Below are 14,115 nucleotides of genomic sequence, written 5' to 3' on the forward strand. Positions count from 1 at the left end.
GTACATACAGGACAAGGACATAATCACCATATCAGGTACAATATGGGCCTACCATTCAACCTCGTTCTGGGAAAACTGGGCTTAATGCGCGTGCGTATTTAAAATGTTCGTTGCAGAGGCTAATCAGGGACCACACTGCGATTTTGTTAATTTTGTGTTAAAAAGAGGTCTCTTCTAAATTAAATGCCTGTGTTGGTAGACAAATTTCACACTGCACAGGCTAATCTGGGATGACACTTTATGCACATGCGTTAAGCCCAGTTTTCCAAGAATGAGGCTCAATTTGTTGTCCATATCTGCAATGTGCCTCCCCTTCTCCCTTTCATGTAATATGGCAATGTATCGCTTCAAATATTATGTTGGCTGGCTTGTCGTTTGTATAATCTAGTATGAGCTGGTGGAATTAAATTGCGTTAAAGAGGTTTTGTTCAAATATTTTTATATTTAAAATAGTTCAGATGCATTTATTTACAAAACTGTAAAATTAAAATAATCTTAAAACCTTAAAAACAATTGCCTTCTCTGAAACTAGTACACGAGACTTGTTAAAGCAAAATCAGATGTACTCTCAATGTGTGTGTTCTCAATGTGTTTAATTGTAAATCCTAAATGCTGCATTCTTGGCAATTTCTCCATATTTTCTCTAGCCAACTTGACGTTGTATTCCTTTCTTTATGGTTTTGTGTTTTTTAAACCATGGTACTTTTATTTTACCATGACCCTGTGATGTTTTAAGATGAGTACTACACAGGAATACACTGAATAGCAATTTGACGTCGCCGTGGTGTAGTGGATAATGTGTCCGCCTAAGGACCGGGAGGTCACGGGTTTGATCCCCACTGTGGGAGTGTTCTTTAGATTACCCCATAGACACCACGTACTGGTTCTAGTCCCAGGAAAGGGACTTGATAGCATTTATAATAAGACTTAACCTTTCTATGCTATAGAGCTAAAATAAAAATGATTATATGCATCGCTTATAACATGTATAAAAATGACAGTAGCAAAAAAATTTATTTGCTCCTGTTGTTTGTACTGTATATAACAACGATGTAATGATACAAATCGTCGTTATACCGAAAATGCAATTAAGCAAAAGATTTCAACAGCGTGGTGAAAATTCAATACATGTTGAACAATTAAGATTATATGGATTGCCTACTGATATTTTCACACGTATTTAAAGAGCGGCAACCTTTCTTTGTTTTGCATGATATCATCGTGAATGTGGAGGTTTTGGGCAGTGCTACGAGCGTATTTAACATACATTTGCTAACCATACCATGGTGTACAATCGTCTGGCATTTTTAATCTTGTAATGGCTTTTAAGTGTTTGTTTAAATATTATTGTTGAATATATATATACAATTACGCCCTTTTTTAAAGTATAAACGTTGTATATTATGGATAAAGATTATGGGAAAAAATGTACAAATTAACTTACACATGCGGATACAATTAAATAGAAAATAGTATGTTCAAGTTATTGTGTCTTTCTGATAAATATTTGTATAACAGTGATTCGACATTATTTGTAACAACACGTTTTCTAAACTAAGTGTGCGATTTTTAACACTTGGTTTGTAATAGCATATTTTTAGTGTAAACCTAATCCACGGCATTGTCAATCAAATGATCTTTTCTGTTGCAGAGGGTAACACCAGCTCCTCCTTATCGGACATTGTATCAAAATTACAGTATGAAAAAATCTGCAACCCTACAACCACTTACGGTAACCAAATGACCAGTTATGGTTACCATGGTAACCACACAACAACTGAAGGTAATCAAATAAATCGTTACCAATCAATAAGGGAGAGTAACCATGCAACCAATGCTGGTTACCAAGTTACCATTGATGGTAACCAAGCAACAAGTGAGTGTAAACAAGAAAACACTATCGGTAACGCAGCAGCCCTTAGAACTAGCATGGCGACCACAACTTTGACACATGGTGTGATCATTGATAATGCTACTCCAGAAAATAATGCGTGTGATGAAAGCAATGGATATCTCGATGGTGAAACCCTGCATGTGAGTCTGAAAGGTAAGATTATTCCTTTTTTGAATAATGAAAATGAGCCTTACGCTGGAAAACAGGGTTTATTGCATGTATGTAACGTGTCATCCCTGATAAGCCTGTGCAGTCCACACGGGTTAATCAGGTAAACACTTTCCACTTTTATGGAATTTCTCGGTGAAAGGAAGTCTAGGTGGAAAGTGTAGTCCCTTATTAGCCTGTGGGTACCGCACAAGCTAATCTTTCACAACTTTCTATGCACATGCATTAAGCCCCGTTTTTCCACAGCGAGGCTCAAATGAATGTGTAGGGGTTATGCATATAACCAAGTATAATATTTATCTGGAATGTCAATCATAAGTGAGGTCCACCAAACACACTCAGGTCTTATCTGAATTGTGTATATGTGTATTAGAAGATTATCACGGTTTTCTTGTGCCTTGACCATTAATAATTGTAGTCTATCAAATTACCAGATAGTCTTTTTCAAACCAAATCTAGTTACATTTGTAATAGTAATCTCCGTTTGTTGAACATTAACCTTGGTTGTCACGATCTAATTTTTATGATAAATCATTATCAAGATTTTTGCACAACTGGGTTGTTATTTCATGTATGTACTATTTTATCAGAGCATTTAAGGTGGTATGGATAAACATGAAGTCATGTGAGGCCTAGAAACAGACCAGTATGAGGCTTTGATAACACTGTATTGATAAGTGCAGGACATGATTAACTTATTTCTTATCCACCATTCACCAAATATTGTCTAACTTCTATTATTTAATGCTCATAAATAGTGCAACTGTGTCAGAAATGAAAACAAATGTCTCGTGTTACCTATGTTGAACGATGCTTTATTTAATCAAAAAGGATGTTCTTTGGTATCAATTTTGGAAAAACAGAAACAAACAAAATCAATAGTTATATGATAAAGCTTAAGCATTTCAGGTGGCGTATAGGCATGCGTATCTATCAGTCCGCACACCTTCAAACACACACACACAGTTATGTGTAATGAGATTTAAATTATCATATCATAAGTCTGGAGCAGTGCTCCAGTTGGGTTTAAATGGAAGAGCGCCCCACCCTGCCACTCTGAAGCCCCGCCCTTCCCTTCCGAGATCCCGTCCTGCCCTTGTATTTATTGAAAAATTATTATTTTTTGTGTTAACTTATGATAATTTATCAATCACTTTTTTACATTGAAATAAATTTATTCTTCATTGTAGACATTTTATTTGCATGGTTTAATAATAATGGTAATAATATATTATAACAATAATAATTAACATTAAAAGTAATATGCAACAGGGAGCATTCCAGATACCATTGCGCGCTCAAAAGTGCCATTTTGACAAAATACTGCGCGTCGAAAATGCCCTTTTGACAAATTAGCCACCCACCCTGCCCTTTTCAAATCACAGCTGGAGCACTTCCGGATGATGTCCTTTTGTATTGTGTCACGCATGATGTCCTTTTGGTAGGATGTCACATATGATGTCCTTTGGTATTATGTCACAAATGATGTCATTTGGTGTGATGTCACAAATGTTGTCCTTTGGTTGATGTCACAAATGTTGTCCTTTGGTATGATGTCACATATGATATCCTTTGGTATTATGTCACAAATGCTGTCGTTTGGTATGATGTCACACATGTTGTCCTTTGGTATGATGTCACATATGATGTCCTTTAGTATTATGTCACAAATGTTATCCTTTGGTATGATCTCAAAAACCATGTCATTTGTTGTGATGTCACAAATGTTGTCCTTTGGTATAATGTCACCAATGATGTCCTTTGGTATTGTATCACAAATATTGTCCTTTTGTATGATGTCACAAATGATGTCCTTTGGTATGATGTCACAAATGTTGTCCTTTGGTATGATGTCACAAATTTTGTCATTTGGTATGATGTCACAAATGTTGTCCTTTGTATGATGTCACATATTATGTCCTTTGGTATTATGTCACAAATGTTGTCCTTTGATATGATGTCACAAATGTTGTCCTTTGGTATGATATCACCAATGATGTCCTTCGGTATTATGTCACAAATGTTGTCCTTTGGTATGATGTCACAAACGATGTCATTTGGTGTGATATCACAAATGTTGTCCTTTGGTATAATGTCACCAAAGATGTCCTTTGGTATTATGTCACAAATGTTGTCCTCTGGTATGATGTCACAAATGATGTCATTTGGTGTGATGTCACAAATGTTGTCCTTTGGTATAAGGTCACCAATGATGTCCTTTGGTATTATGTCACAAATGTTTCATTTGGTATGATGTCACAAATGATGTCATTTGGTATGATGTCACACATGATCTTCTTTGGTATGATGTCACCCATGATGTCCTTTGGTATGATGTCACATTGAGATATGGAAAAACAGAAACATGCACTATAAATAGTCATAGGATTAAGCTTAAGCATATAAGGTGGCTTATAAGCATGTGTGTCAGTCGCTCCGTAATCTCTCAAAACACCAAAACAGTTATATGTAATGAGATAAAATAAAACAGTGTTTTTTTCACCATTTTGGAATGGGGCTGGGTCCTTTTGGATTGGGAACAATTGTGTTGTTTTTACTAACATATACTTAAAAATTTAGAATAAAATTGATTTCATTATTAATTTACTAAGCTGCAATTTATAAAGCTGGATGGGACATAACTTAATGTTGAGACAAATTAAGTTCTTTTTTCGGAAACCTTCAATTTGGCATAGTTATGTCCTATTAAGGAAAAATGTATACTTTTTTCCATTGGCAATGGGTTCCACTACAGGCCCCACATTTGATAGAAAAAACACACTTAAAAGTCATATCATTAGTCTGGAGTAACAATATTAACAGAAAATCATGAGAGTGCGTGTCATAGTTATCATTAATAACAACTAAAATGAATTGAAACTTCAAATATTGACAAACTTTAACTGTCCAACACTTCATGAGAGTGATTTTAAGTGGACGTGTTAAACGTATGGACCGACGAGAACAACCAGACAAATGAGTACACTAGAAACATGATCGATACTGCTGTAATATTCGGCAAAACATCTGTGCTGTTTCAGGTGGTACTGGTCAGTCGCTACGCTAATCAACAAGCACATGCTGGAGTATTAGGCTCAACATCTGTGCTGTTTCAGAGGGTACTGATCAGTCGCTGAACATCTGTGCTGTTTCAGGTGGTGCTGGTCAGTCGTTGACGCTGATCAACAAGCACAGGTTGGAGTATTAGGCTCAATATCTGTACGGTTTTAGAGGGTACTGGTCAGTCGCTGACCCTGATCAACAAGAGCAGGCTTGAGTATTAGGCTCAATATCTGTACTGTTTCAGGGGGGTACTTGTCAGTCGCTGACCCTGATCAACAAGAGCAGGCTTGAGTATTAGGCTCAATATATGTACTGTTTCAGGGGGTACTGGTCAGTCGCTGACCCTGATCAACAAGCGCAGGCTTGAGTATAAGGCTCAATATCTGTACTGTTTCAGGGGGTACTGGTCAGTAGCTGACCCTGATCAACAAGCGCAGGCTTGAGTATTAGGCTCAATATTTGTACTGTTTCAGGGGGGGTACTGGTCAGTCGCTGACCCTGATCAACAAGCACAGGTTGGAGTATTAGGCTCAATATCTGTACTGTTTCAGGGGGTACTGGTCATTCGCTGACCCTGATCAACAAGCGCAGGCTGTAGTATTAGGCTCACTATCTGTGCTGATTCCGTCGGTACTGGTCAGGCACTAAACCTCTGTGCTGTTTCAGGTGGTACTGGTCAGTCCCTAACATATGCGCTGTTTCAGGTGGTACTGGTCAGTCACTAAACTTCTGTGCTGTTTCAGGTGGTACTGGTCAGTCCCTAAACATATGCGCTGTTTCAGGTGGTACTGGTCAGTCACTAAACTTCTGTGCTGTTTCAGGTGGTACAGGTCAGCCCCTGAACATATGTGCTGTTTCAGGTGGTACTGGTCAGTCACTAAACTTGTGTGCTGTTTCAGGTGGTACTGGTCAGTCACTAAACTTCTGTGCTGTTTCAGGTGGTACTGGTCAGTCGCTTAACTTCTGTGTTGTTTCAGGTGGTACTGGTCAGTCACTAAACTTCTGTGTTGTTTCAGGTGGTACTGGTCAGTCACTGACCATGATCAACAACGCAGGTTGGAGCAGATGACCCAGGGATCTGAAGTGGTGGACGTGGAACTGCAGAAGGTAACCAGGTCCAAGTACTTTTGGGCCGCGCTGTGTGAAAACAGGGCTAAATGCATGAGCATAAAGTGTTGTTCCAGAGTAGAGTAGCATGTGCAGTCCGCACAGGCGAATCAGGGACGACACTCTCAGCCTTTATGGATTTTTTTAATTTAAAGTATTTTTTTAAACAAAAATCCTGTTTATGAAGAAAGTGTCTTCCACACAGGCTAATCAGGAATGACCATTTACAAACATGCATTAAGTCCCATTTTTTCCCCAGAAAATGGCTTTTGTAGTTTGTTTATGACACTACTTTCAGTAGGGGTTTAGGGGTCGAAATTGATAAGCACAAAACTACCGATCCGTCGCTTTAGTCAAACATGTTAATCTTAGAGTTCAAGAAGATGGTTTGTTCTTTATTTAGCGTTTAAGCTCACCTGAGCACAATGTGATCACCTTTTGTCCATTGTGAGTTTTCTATCATCAACATTTATCTACTTTACACTCTAGAGGACACATTTATTGCCGATTTTCATGTAACTTGATCACAAGATTTGTCCCAATGATATCTTGGCTGAGTTCAAAACTGTGTTATTTAAGGTAAAAAACTAAGTCAAATTGAAGAATAGCTTGTTAACTCTCTATAAGTCACATAAAGTGCAATTTTCATTACTTCTTGATAACATGCACGAAGTCACATTTTTAGTCGAATCAACATGCAACTGTGTCAGAAAATTTTGTTCTCATGATATCTTAGCTAAGTTCAAAATCGTTTCGATCCGTTGAAAAACATGGCCACCAGTTGACGGGGCAGTTTTCCTTATATTGCTTTAGTAAATTCTTGTTTTACACTCTAGACGTCATATTTATTTTCCAATCTTCCTGAAACGTGGTTAGAACATTTGCTCCAATAATATCTTTGATTATTTCATAAATGGTTTGGGTTAGTTGAAAAGCATAGCTTCCAGGAGACAATCGGCACAAAACACAGTTGATCAGAAAAATAAAGGCATTACTTTTCCTACTAAACAATAGAAACATTCTCTTCTTTGATGAGCAACAGGAGTCACATGATTATTTATGTTTTCTTTGAAGTTTTGTACTCTATATATCTTTGAAAAAAAATCCTTTAAGATTAAAAATGAACACATTGTGCCACCCACAGCATGATGTCTGCAAAAGACGAAAATTAGGAAAAATACAGCCTAGTTCATCAATTGTACTTTGATTTACTGAAGTTTCATGTTTGCTATTGGTAAACAATATATGCTTCGTCTAGCCAAGTTTGATGCATGTTTGACAAACACAGTGGTAGTAATTGCAGCAACATGTAGAAGCATATTTAAATCAAAAGTGGATCCTTTAATTGAGTTATACAGTTCACATAGAGTTGTAATATCCATTTACTTTTTTTTTTCGACCGTGTTATATTTTCAGGATCGGTCATGCATCAGTATATCCCCTGTAAGTTAAATTCTCACTGTTAAAAAGTGTATTTTTTGTGCTAGCTTTCAGCTAAATTTATTGTAAAAGATTGCTCCCATCAACGTTAGGAGATACCCAACGTGCTTTCATATAAGTGGTCAGGTTGAAAAAGAAAAACAGTATTGGGCGTATCATATACCTAGTGGTTCTGTTGAAAACTGTTTCAATGTAAATATCAGTTTAATTATGTGAATGGAAAATTAAGACGTCTCTACTCTAGTTAAACTGTTAACTGATATAATTTTAGCATATGTCTTTTCAAATATATATTTTATGAACATTATAATTGTTTATTGTATACCTTACATACATTTAAAAAACAAGAGTTGTTCTACAAATATTGCTTGAATTTCACTTTTTTACCTTAAAATGCTTTAAAGTGCTTGAAGTTTGACTGCAGGTTTCTGAATGATCGTACAGGCTTTGTTGTATGATAACGTCCTACTCATATGATTTGATAATGCGTACTGGTACATGAGTTCAAGTACTGATAACACAAATGTGTATCATTCAACAGTACCGTCCAAAGTAATAGATTAGATGATTTAAGCCACCAGTTGAAGGGGTGTAATTTAATGGGCACAGATTTCTTAAGAATATTTATAATAAAGGGATTAAGATGGCATTGTTTTCTCAGTCAACTGTGGGTAAAGGCTCTGATTCATTTACAGACTTTTGTTGTTCACCGTGTCAAGAGCACAAAATTGACCAGTGGGCCGAGTTTTACTGCGATAACTGTCTAAAATTTTATTGTGCAAAATGTATTAACTTGCATGGTCAGTTGTTTGGAAAACATGTGACATATGGAAGGGGAGACACAAGTAAGTGGCCAGTGTCCAAGGAAGTGGAGGATTTCATTCAGAAATGTGACCTTCATGAAGACAAACGGCTAGAGATGTTTTGTAATGACCACAATCAGCTGTGCTGCACTAATTGTGCTTTCCTCAATCACAGGTAATTAAGACATGTATATGCTTTCAAATATAATTGGTCAATGTTGTGTGAAAAAGGGGTTTAATGCTTGTGCATAAAGTGTCGTCCCTGATTAGCCTGTGCAGAGAATCAGGGACTACACATTTCGCTTTTGTGCTATTTTTTTCAAGAAAGTCTCTTTTTAGCCAAAATCAAATTTAGACCGAAAATATTTGGAACAACACTTTAGGCACATGCATTAAACCCCTTTTTGACAGAGCAAGGTTCATTTGTTTTCATAAAAAGACCATTCAATCTATCATTATTTAGATCAATTTTGGCAAAGTGTTTATTGAAATTATAAATTGAAACTAAATTATTACATTCCATAGGTAACACTATTATCCCTGAAAAGAGCATTTTGAAAACAGGATAGATCTGATAAAGTGTTTACATATTTTTATTTCATGCTCATTTAGACCACATAAAAATATTGATGTATGGTTTCATTTCAGACAATGTGCTAAAGTAGTGCTTATATCTGAGTCAGTGAAAGGACCTTTGCCAGACTTGCAGCAACTATCAAGAAAGATTCAAACTGTTCTTGTAGAACTAAAAAAACTTCAGAATTATTGGGACACCAATATGCAGTCTTTGCAGGTTTCGTACAACAAACAATTACATGAAATAGGTCAAACACGCCAGAAAATAAATACAATTTTAGACGAGATTGAAAATACAACATTGAAAGAGCTAGAAGATAAGATGACGACTCTGAAAGCTTCGGTCAACACTAATGTGGACAATTGCAGCAAGCTTCAAAATGAACTGACACGACTCAGAGACACAATACATGACATTGTTGATAAGGGTAAAGCAGAACTCTCGTTTATTGCAAGTAAAAAATGTCTGGAAAAAATTAATCAGTCTGAAACATATCTGAAAGAGAACTTAGTTCAGGTAGAAAGTTCACTGACATTCCATGTTGACAGTGATTTTCAACAGCACTTGTCTAAATTGTCAGGTCTGGGGAGGATTGTGGTATGTACATGTACTCAGGCTGTGCCTCTGCCTGGTGCCCCGAACAAGGTATTGGCTGTGCAAGGAAAGTCAGAGTATGATGTGAGCATAGCAAGTGATGTAAAGAATAGATTTGATATAAGAGCCATCTGTGTTCTCTCAAATGATCAGATCCTTGTTGCAGATTATACTAATAAAAGAGTTAAGCTACTTGATCATCAATACCAGGTTGTGGGACATTGTGATTTAAATGCTTATCAATTTGACATGTGTCGTATCACCTCAAGTGAAGTAGCTGTTGCTGTGGATGTCGATCAGAAAAATGAGGTTCAGTTTGTCTCTGTGAATGACGGGAGGCTGGTTAAGGGCAGGAAGTTACGGTTTAAACATCCATGTTATGGTATTGCTCACAATCTGCAATACCTGTATCTCACTTCTGGTACTGCACTTTACAAGTATTCAATGAGTGGAGACCTGCTTATCAAGCTGTATGAGAATAAATCATACCCGTTGACAGGTAATAGAATGGTGGATATAACTTTTTTTTTTATAAATAATTATAAGGAATTTTCATATTCTATAATGATTTTTACATATTCGCTTAAATGTTAAATTGTTAAGTTACTTTTGCATATTGCAGATAGTTATGTTTTCAAATAATATACATTAAACTTTCACCCTATGTAAATGAAACCTACTCAACAATAATGCCCATCCTTTGCTAAGTGGTGTCTTGACTTATTTTTTACTGTTTAGCAGTTGGTATTGGTTTTAGAGATTATTTTAAATAATTCCATGACAGTAATTATGTCAGCAAGCACTGACTATGTCAGTGACTACATTTACTTACTTAGAAAATGATATTGATGTGTACGTCATGGGGTTTCAGTAAATAATCATTCATTCATTGTAAGAAATATCATAATCTATTAATTAAAATAAATAGCTGGTGTGAATAAGATGTAACCGTGTCTTAATTAACATAATGATCCTGTAAAGAATTTACTACATTGATTCTACTCTCTTTTGCAGTAAATAAGTGTGCAGTGAGTCCGTCAGGTGACAAGATATTTGTCACCAACTATTCCCACAGCAAGGTTCTCACCCTGGACAGAGATGGCACAGTTTTCCACACCTTTACCGACCCAGACCTGAAAGTCCCAGAAGGTATACATATGACTGCCCTGGGACAGGTGCTGGTCTGTGGAGAGGCATCCAGCACTATCCTACAGCTTGATGGTGAAGGCAAGAAGAAGCTGGCAACTCTTGCTACCAGGAGGGATGGACTTGATCGCCCACTGTCAGTCTCCTACAACAGGAACACAGCATCCATCATTGTGGGTCAAACATGTGTCACAAACATTCTTGTAATTAAATTAAAATAGTTTTGTTTCACAAGATTCTGTACATACATTTTAGAAAATGTACTTGCAACATGAATGCTTGGCAACACCGAACTTTAATTAAGTGTTCTGTTTCATCTCATGATTCACCTCGTTGAGTTATTTTGTTCCTCAATAATGTAAGATCATGAATAGGTTTATAAAGTACTTTCATCATAAAAAATCATGGCATCAAGGATATTTAATTAGGTGTTATGCTTAATTGTATAATTCACCCTGGATGATATATTATGTTGTCACACTCTTTTAAAGCAAGCTACCAACTGTTCCAAGGAATCAACTGAAACGCTGTGATGATTATTTTTCATTTGAATTGTATATAGTCTGCGTATTTGTATGATCTTTGTCTATATCTTGGAAATGAGGAATATGTATATATGTGACTTACTTGTTGTCATTTGTGATGCTCTACAATATGTTTGTGTGATTGCTATGCAAAGTAAAATGAACAATGGGATGCAGATGAGGAGAGAAGGTTTTACATTTTCATTTTATTCTCTGTCAGCATTTGTTTTGTTTTAAGAAATGTTTTGTTTCATAGAGTAACAATTGATATTTTAATTGTACAGATTTCTTCCATTGATGTTTTTAGATTTTATTTTTGTTGATGAGAATTGTACATGTAATTAATGTATGTCAAACGTGTTATTTGACGTTACCTTTCACTATATCGTCTGTTTAGCGCAACACTGTTCGAACTCAATTTCACAAAAGTTTTTAGGAAATAGAAAAAATTTGGTATTATGTTGCTTCTTTAGATATGCCATATGTTTTTTTCTTAAAATATTCTAATTTTGAAGTACTATATTAAATATATCTGAATTATAACATACGATAAATTGTAAAAGAGATATTAAGCATTATTGAAGTTAGAACAGTTTTCCCACTAAAAACATAGTTTATTTGCTTTTTTATTTGGGGGAACACTGTTCTTACTCAAGTTAGAACAGTATTGCACCTAAGAATTATTGTTGTTTGCTCAAATTAAATGTGTGCAACACTGTTCCAAGTGAATTTATGATTCACACTTATTTAGTTACGGTTGTTTATTTTATACTTTCCGGTGGTTCAAAGAGATATTAGAGAAATAAAACTGATAATTCACTGTTTCAAACAGTGAAAAATAACAGTGAGAATTATCGATAATTTTCACTGTTAACTGTTAAATGACCATCATTTTTTTGACGAAATGACGTCATTATCCCAGCGGAATTCTTTAGTTAAGCTCTTTGACAATGTTAATAAACGGTGAAAAAAAACCATAAAATAAAAAAAAAATTGTTGGATTCGGTGGAATATCGATTTTAATTCACTCATGATCATAGAAAATATAAATGATTTGTAATCGATATTCCACCGAATCGAACAAATATCCTCTATTAAAAACAATAATTATTTAAGACATAAACCTTTAATAAACAAATGTCTGTTACACAAAACTGAACATAATATATTGACACTGTGTTTTTTAATCATGCAATTATTTAGCCTCACTCAGGAAGAACCGGGATTAATGCATATGCTTAGTGAAGACTGCACAGGCTTATCTGGTGTGAAATGGGATTAATCCATATGCTTAGTGAAGACTGCACAGGCTAATCTGGTGTGAACTGGGGTTAATGCATATGCTTAGTGAAGACTGCACAGGCTTATCTGGTGTGAACTGGGATTAATCCATATGCTTAGTGAAGACTGCACAGGCTAATCTGGTGTGAACTGGGGTTAATGCATATGCATAGTGAAGACTGCACAGGCTAATCTGGTGTGAACTGGGGTTAATGAATATGCTTAGTGAAGACTGCACAGGCTAATCTGGTGTGAACTGGGGTTAATCCATATGCTTAGTGAAGACTGCACAGGCTTATCTGGTGTGAACTGGGATTAATCCATATGCTTAGTGAAGACTGCACAGGCTAATCTGGTGTGAACTGGGGTTAATGCATATGCTTAGTGAAGACTGCACAGGCTAATCTGGTGTGAACTGGGGTTTATGCATATGCATAGTGAAGACTGCACAGGCTAATCTGGTGTTACATGTAACGCACATGCATTTATTCCAGTTTGCTGAAGATAGCAAGTTTTGATACTTTCATGGCTGGAATTTATGAAGATTTGTGGGAAAAAATAAGAGAAAACTAACTAAATGTCCATTTATGATGGCCATGAATTATCACAACAGTTACTCAGTTACTTAGTTAGTGTGTTTAATAATTTGACATTAAAGTATTGAGAACCAATAAATAGTGAAAACCTACAACAGGGTCAGTTGTTGTAGCGCTGGGCTATAACTCAGAGGCTTGTGGTTTCAATCCCTGGCCCAGTAACATACCGTATTTTTTTTGCAACCAGCATAAAACCAGAACAGCCTGCTAGTAACTCGCAGTCTGTTCAGGTTTTATGCTGTTTGCTACTCATCAGTATCTTAGAATAGTACATATCAAAGCGGTAAAGGGTTAATTAATTGATGTTGTGTCTGAAATTTTGGACATAAAAAAATATTTAAAAAAAAACAGGTGTCCGAAAATTTAGAGACAAACAATTTACAGACACTAAAAATATTGCATTGATGATCAGATACGGGTATTCAATGTGTATAGTTTCAATTATTTCAACGAATAATAACCCGTGTTTTGTGAAGTAACACACAGTATTAAATTAGTTGTATGTTTCATTCCATTCTGTTGGGTGAAACAATTGTATATTACCGGTATACATCATTATTTACCCTTATAACGCACATATAATGGTCATTTGCCTAATGGCATCGTCTGTAAGGTTTTATGACCTTAATCCGGTTGTAAAATCGCATGTTCAAAGTGTCACCTGATATGTGCAACTTGGTAGATTGTTGGTATATGACATTGTCCAAAAATTTTTTAATTAAATTAAGTCATTAATTATGGACGGAAAACTGTATGTCCGAAAATTAAAAGTCACTAAAAATAATTATTTTGGCCAAAAAGTTGGTGTCCGCCAATTTTAAAGTGTCCGAGACTTAGAGTTTTTACGATAACTTGTGTGAAGTTGATCATGAAATCCTTTCTTTGGCCATACTCCCCCTGGCTCTGATTCAATTTCTACAGT

The 14,115-nt window shown here is 35.9% G+C and overlaps 2 protein-coding genes across 5 annotated transcripts in view; one reads left to right on the forward strand and one right to left on the reverse strand.

Moving 5' to 3' along the window:
• LOC127847672 (E3 ubiquitin-protein ligase TRIM33-like) overlaps positions 1 to 14,115 on the reverse strand; it is a 414,404-nt gene that overhangs the window by 143,164 nt on the left and 257,125 nt on the right. The window lies entirely within an intron of this gene.
• Positions 8,206 to 12,036, forward strand: LOC127847673 (uncharacterized). The gene is made up of 3 exons (XM_052379729.1): positions 8,206 to 8,650; positions 9,124 to 10,145; positions 10,661 to 12,036. The coding sequence occupies exons 1-3, from the start codon at positions 8,316 to 8,318 to the stop codon at positions 11,011 to 11,013; spliced, it is 1,710 nt and encodes a 569-aa protein (XP_052235689.1). The 5' UTR covers positions 8,206 to 8,315; the 3' UTR covers positions 11,014 to 12,036.

The sequence above is a fragment of the Dreissena polymorpha genome, chromosome 10, assembly GCF_020536995.1.
Source record: "Dreissena polymorpha isolate Duluth1 chromosome 10, UMN_Dpol_1.0, whole genome shotgun sequence".
NCBI lineage: Eukaryota > Metazoa > Mollusca > Bivalvia > Myida > Dreissenidae > Dreissena > Dreissena polymorpha.

Excerpts from the sequence above, each read along its gene's own strand:
- LOC127847673 (XM_052379729.1), top strand. The coding sequence starts at position 8,316 with ATGGCATTGTTTTCTCAGTCAACTGTGGGTAAAGGCTCTGATTCATTT. Across the intron at positions 8,651-9,123 it reads TGTGCTTTCCTCAATCACAG|ACAATGTGCTAAAGTAGTGC; the intron begins GTAATTAAGACA and ends GTTTCATTTCAG. Across the intron at positions 10,146-10,660 it reads TAAATCATACCCGTTGACAG|TAAATAAGTGTGCAGTGAGT; the intron begins GTAATAGAATGG and ends TCTCTTTTGCAG.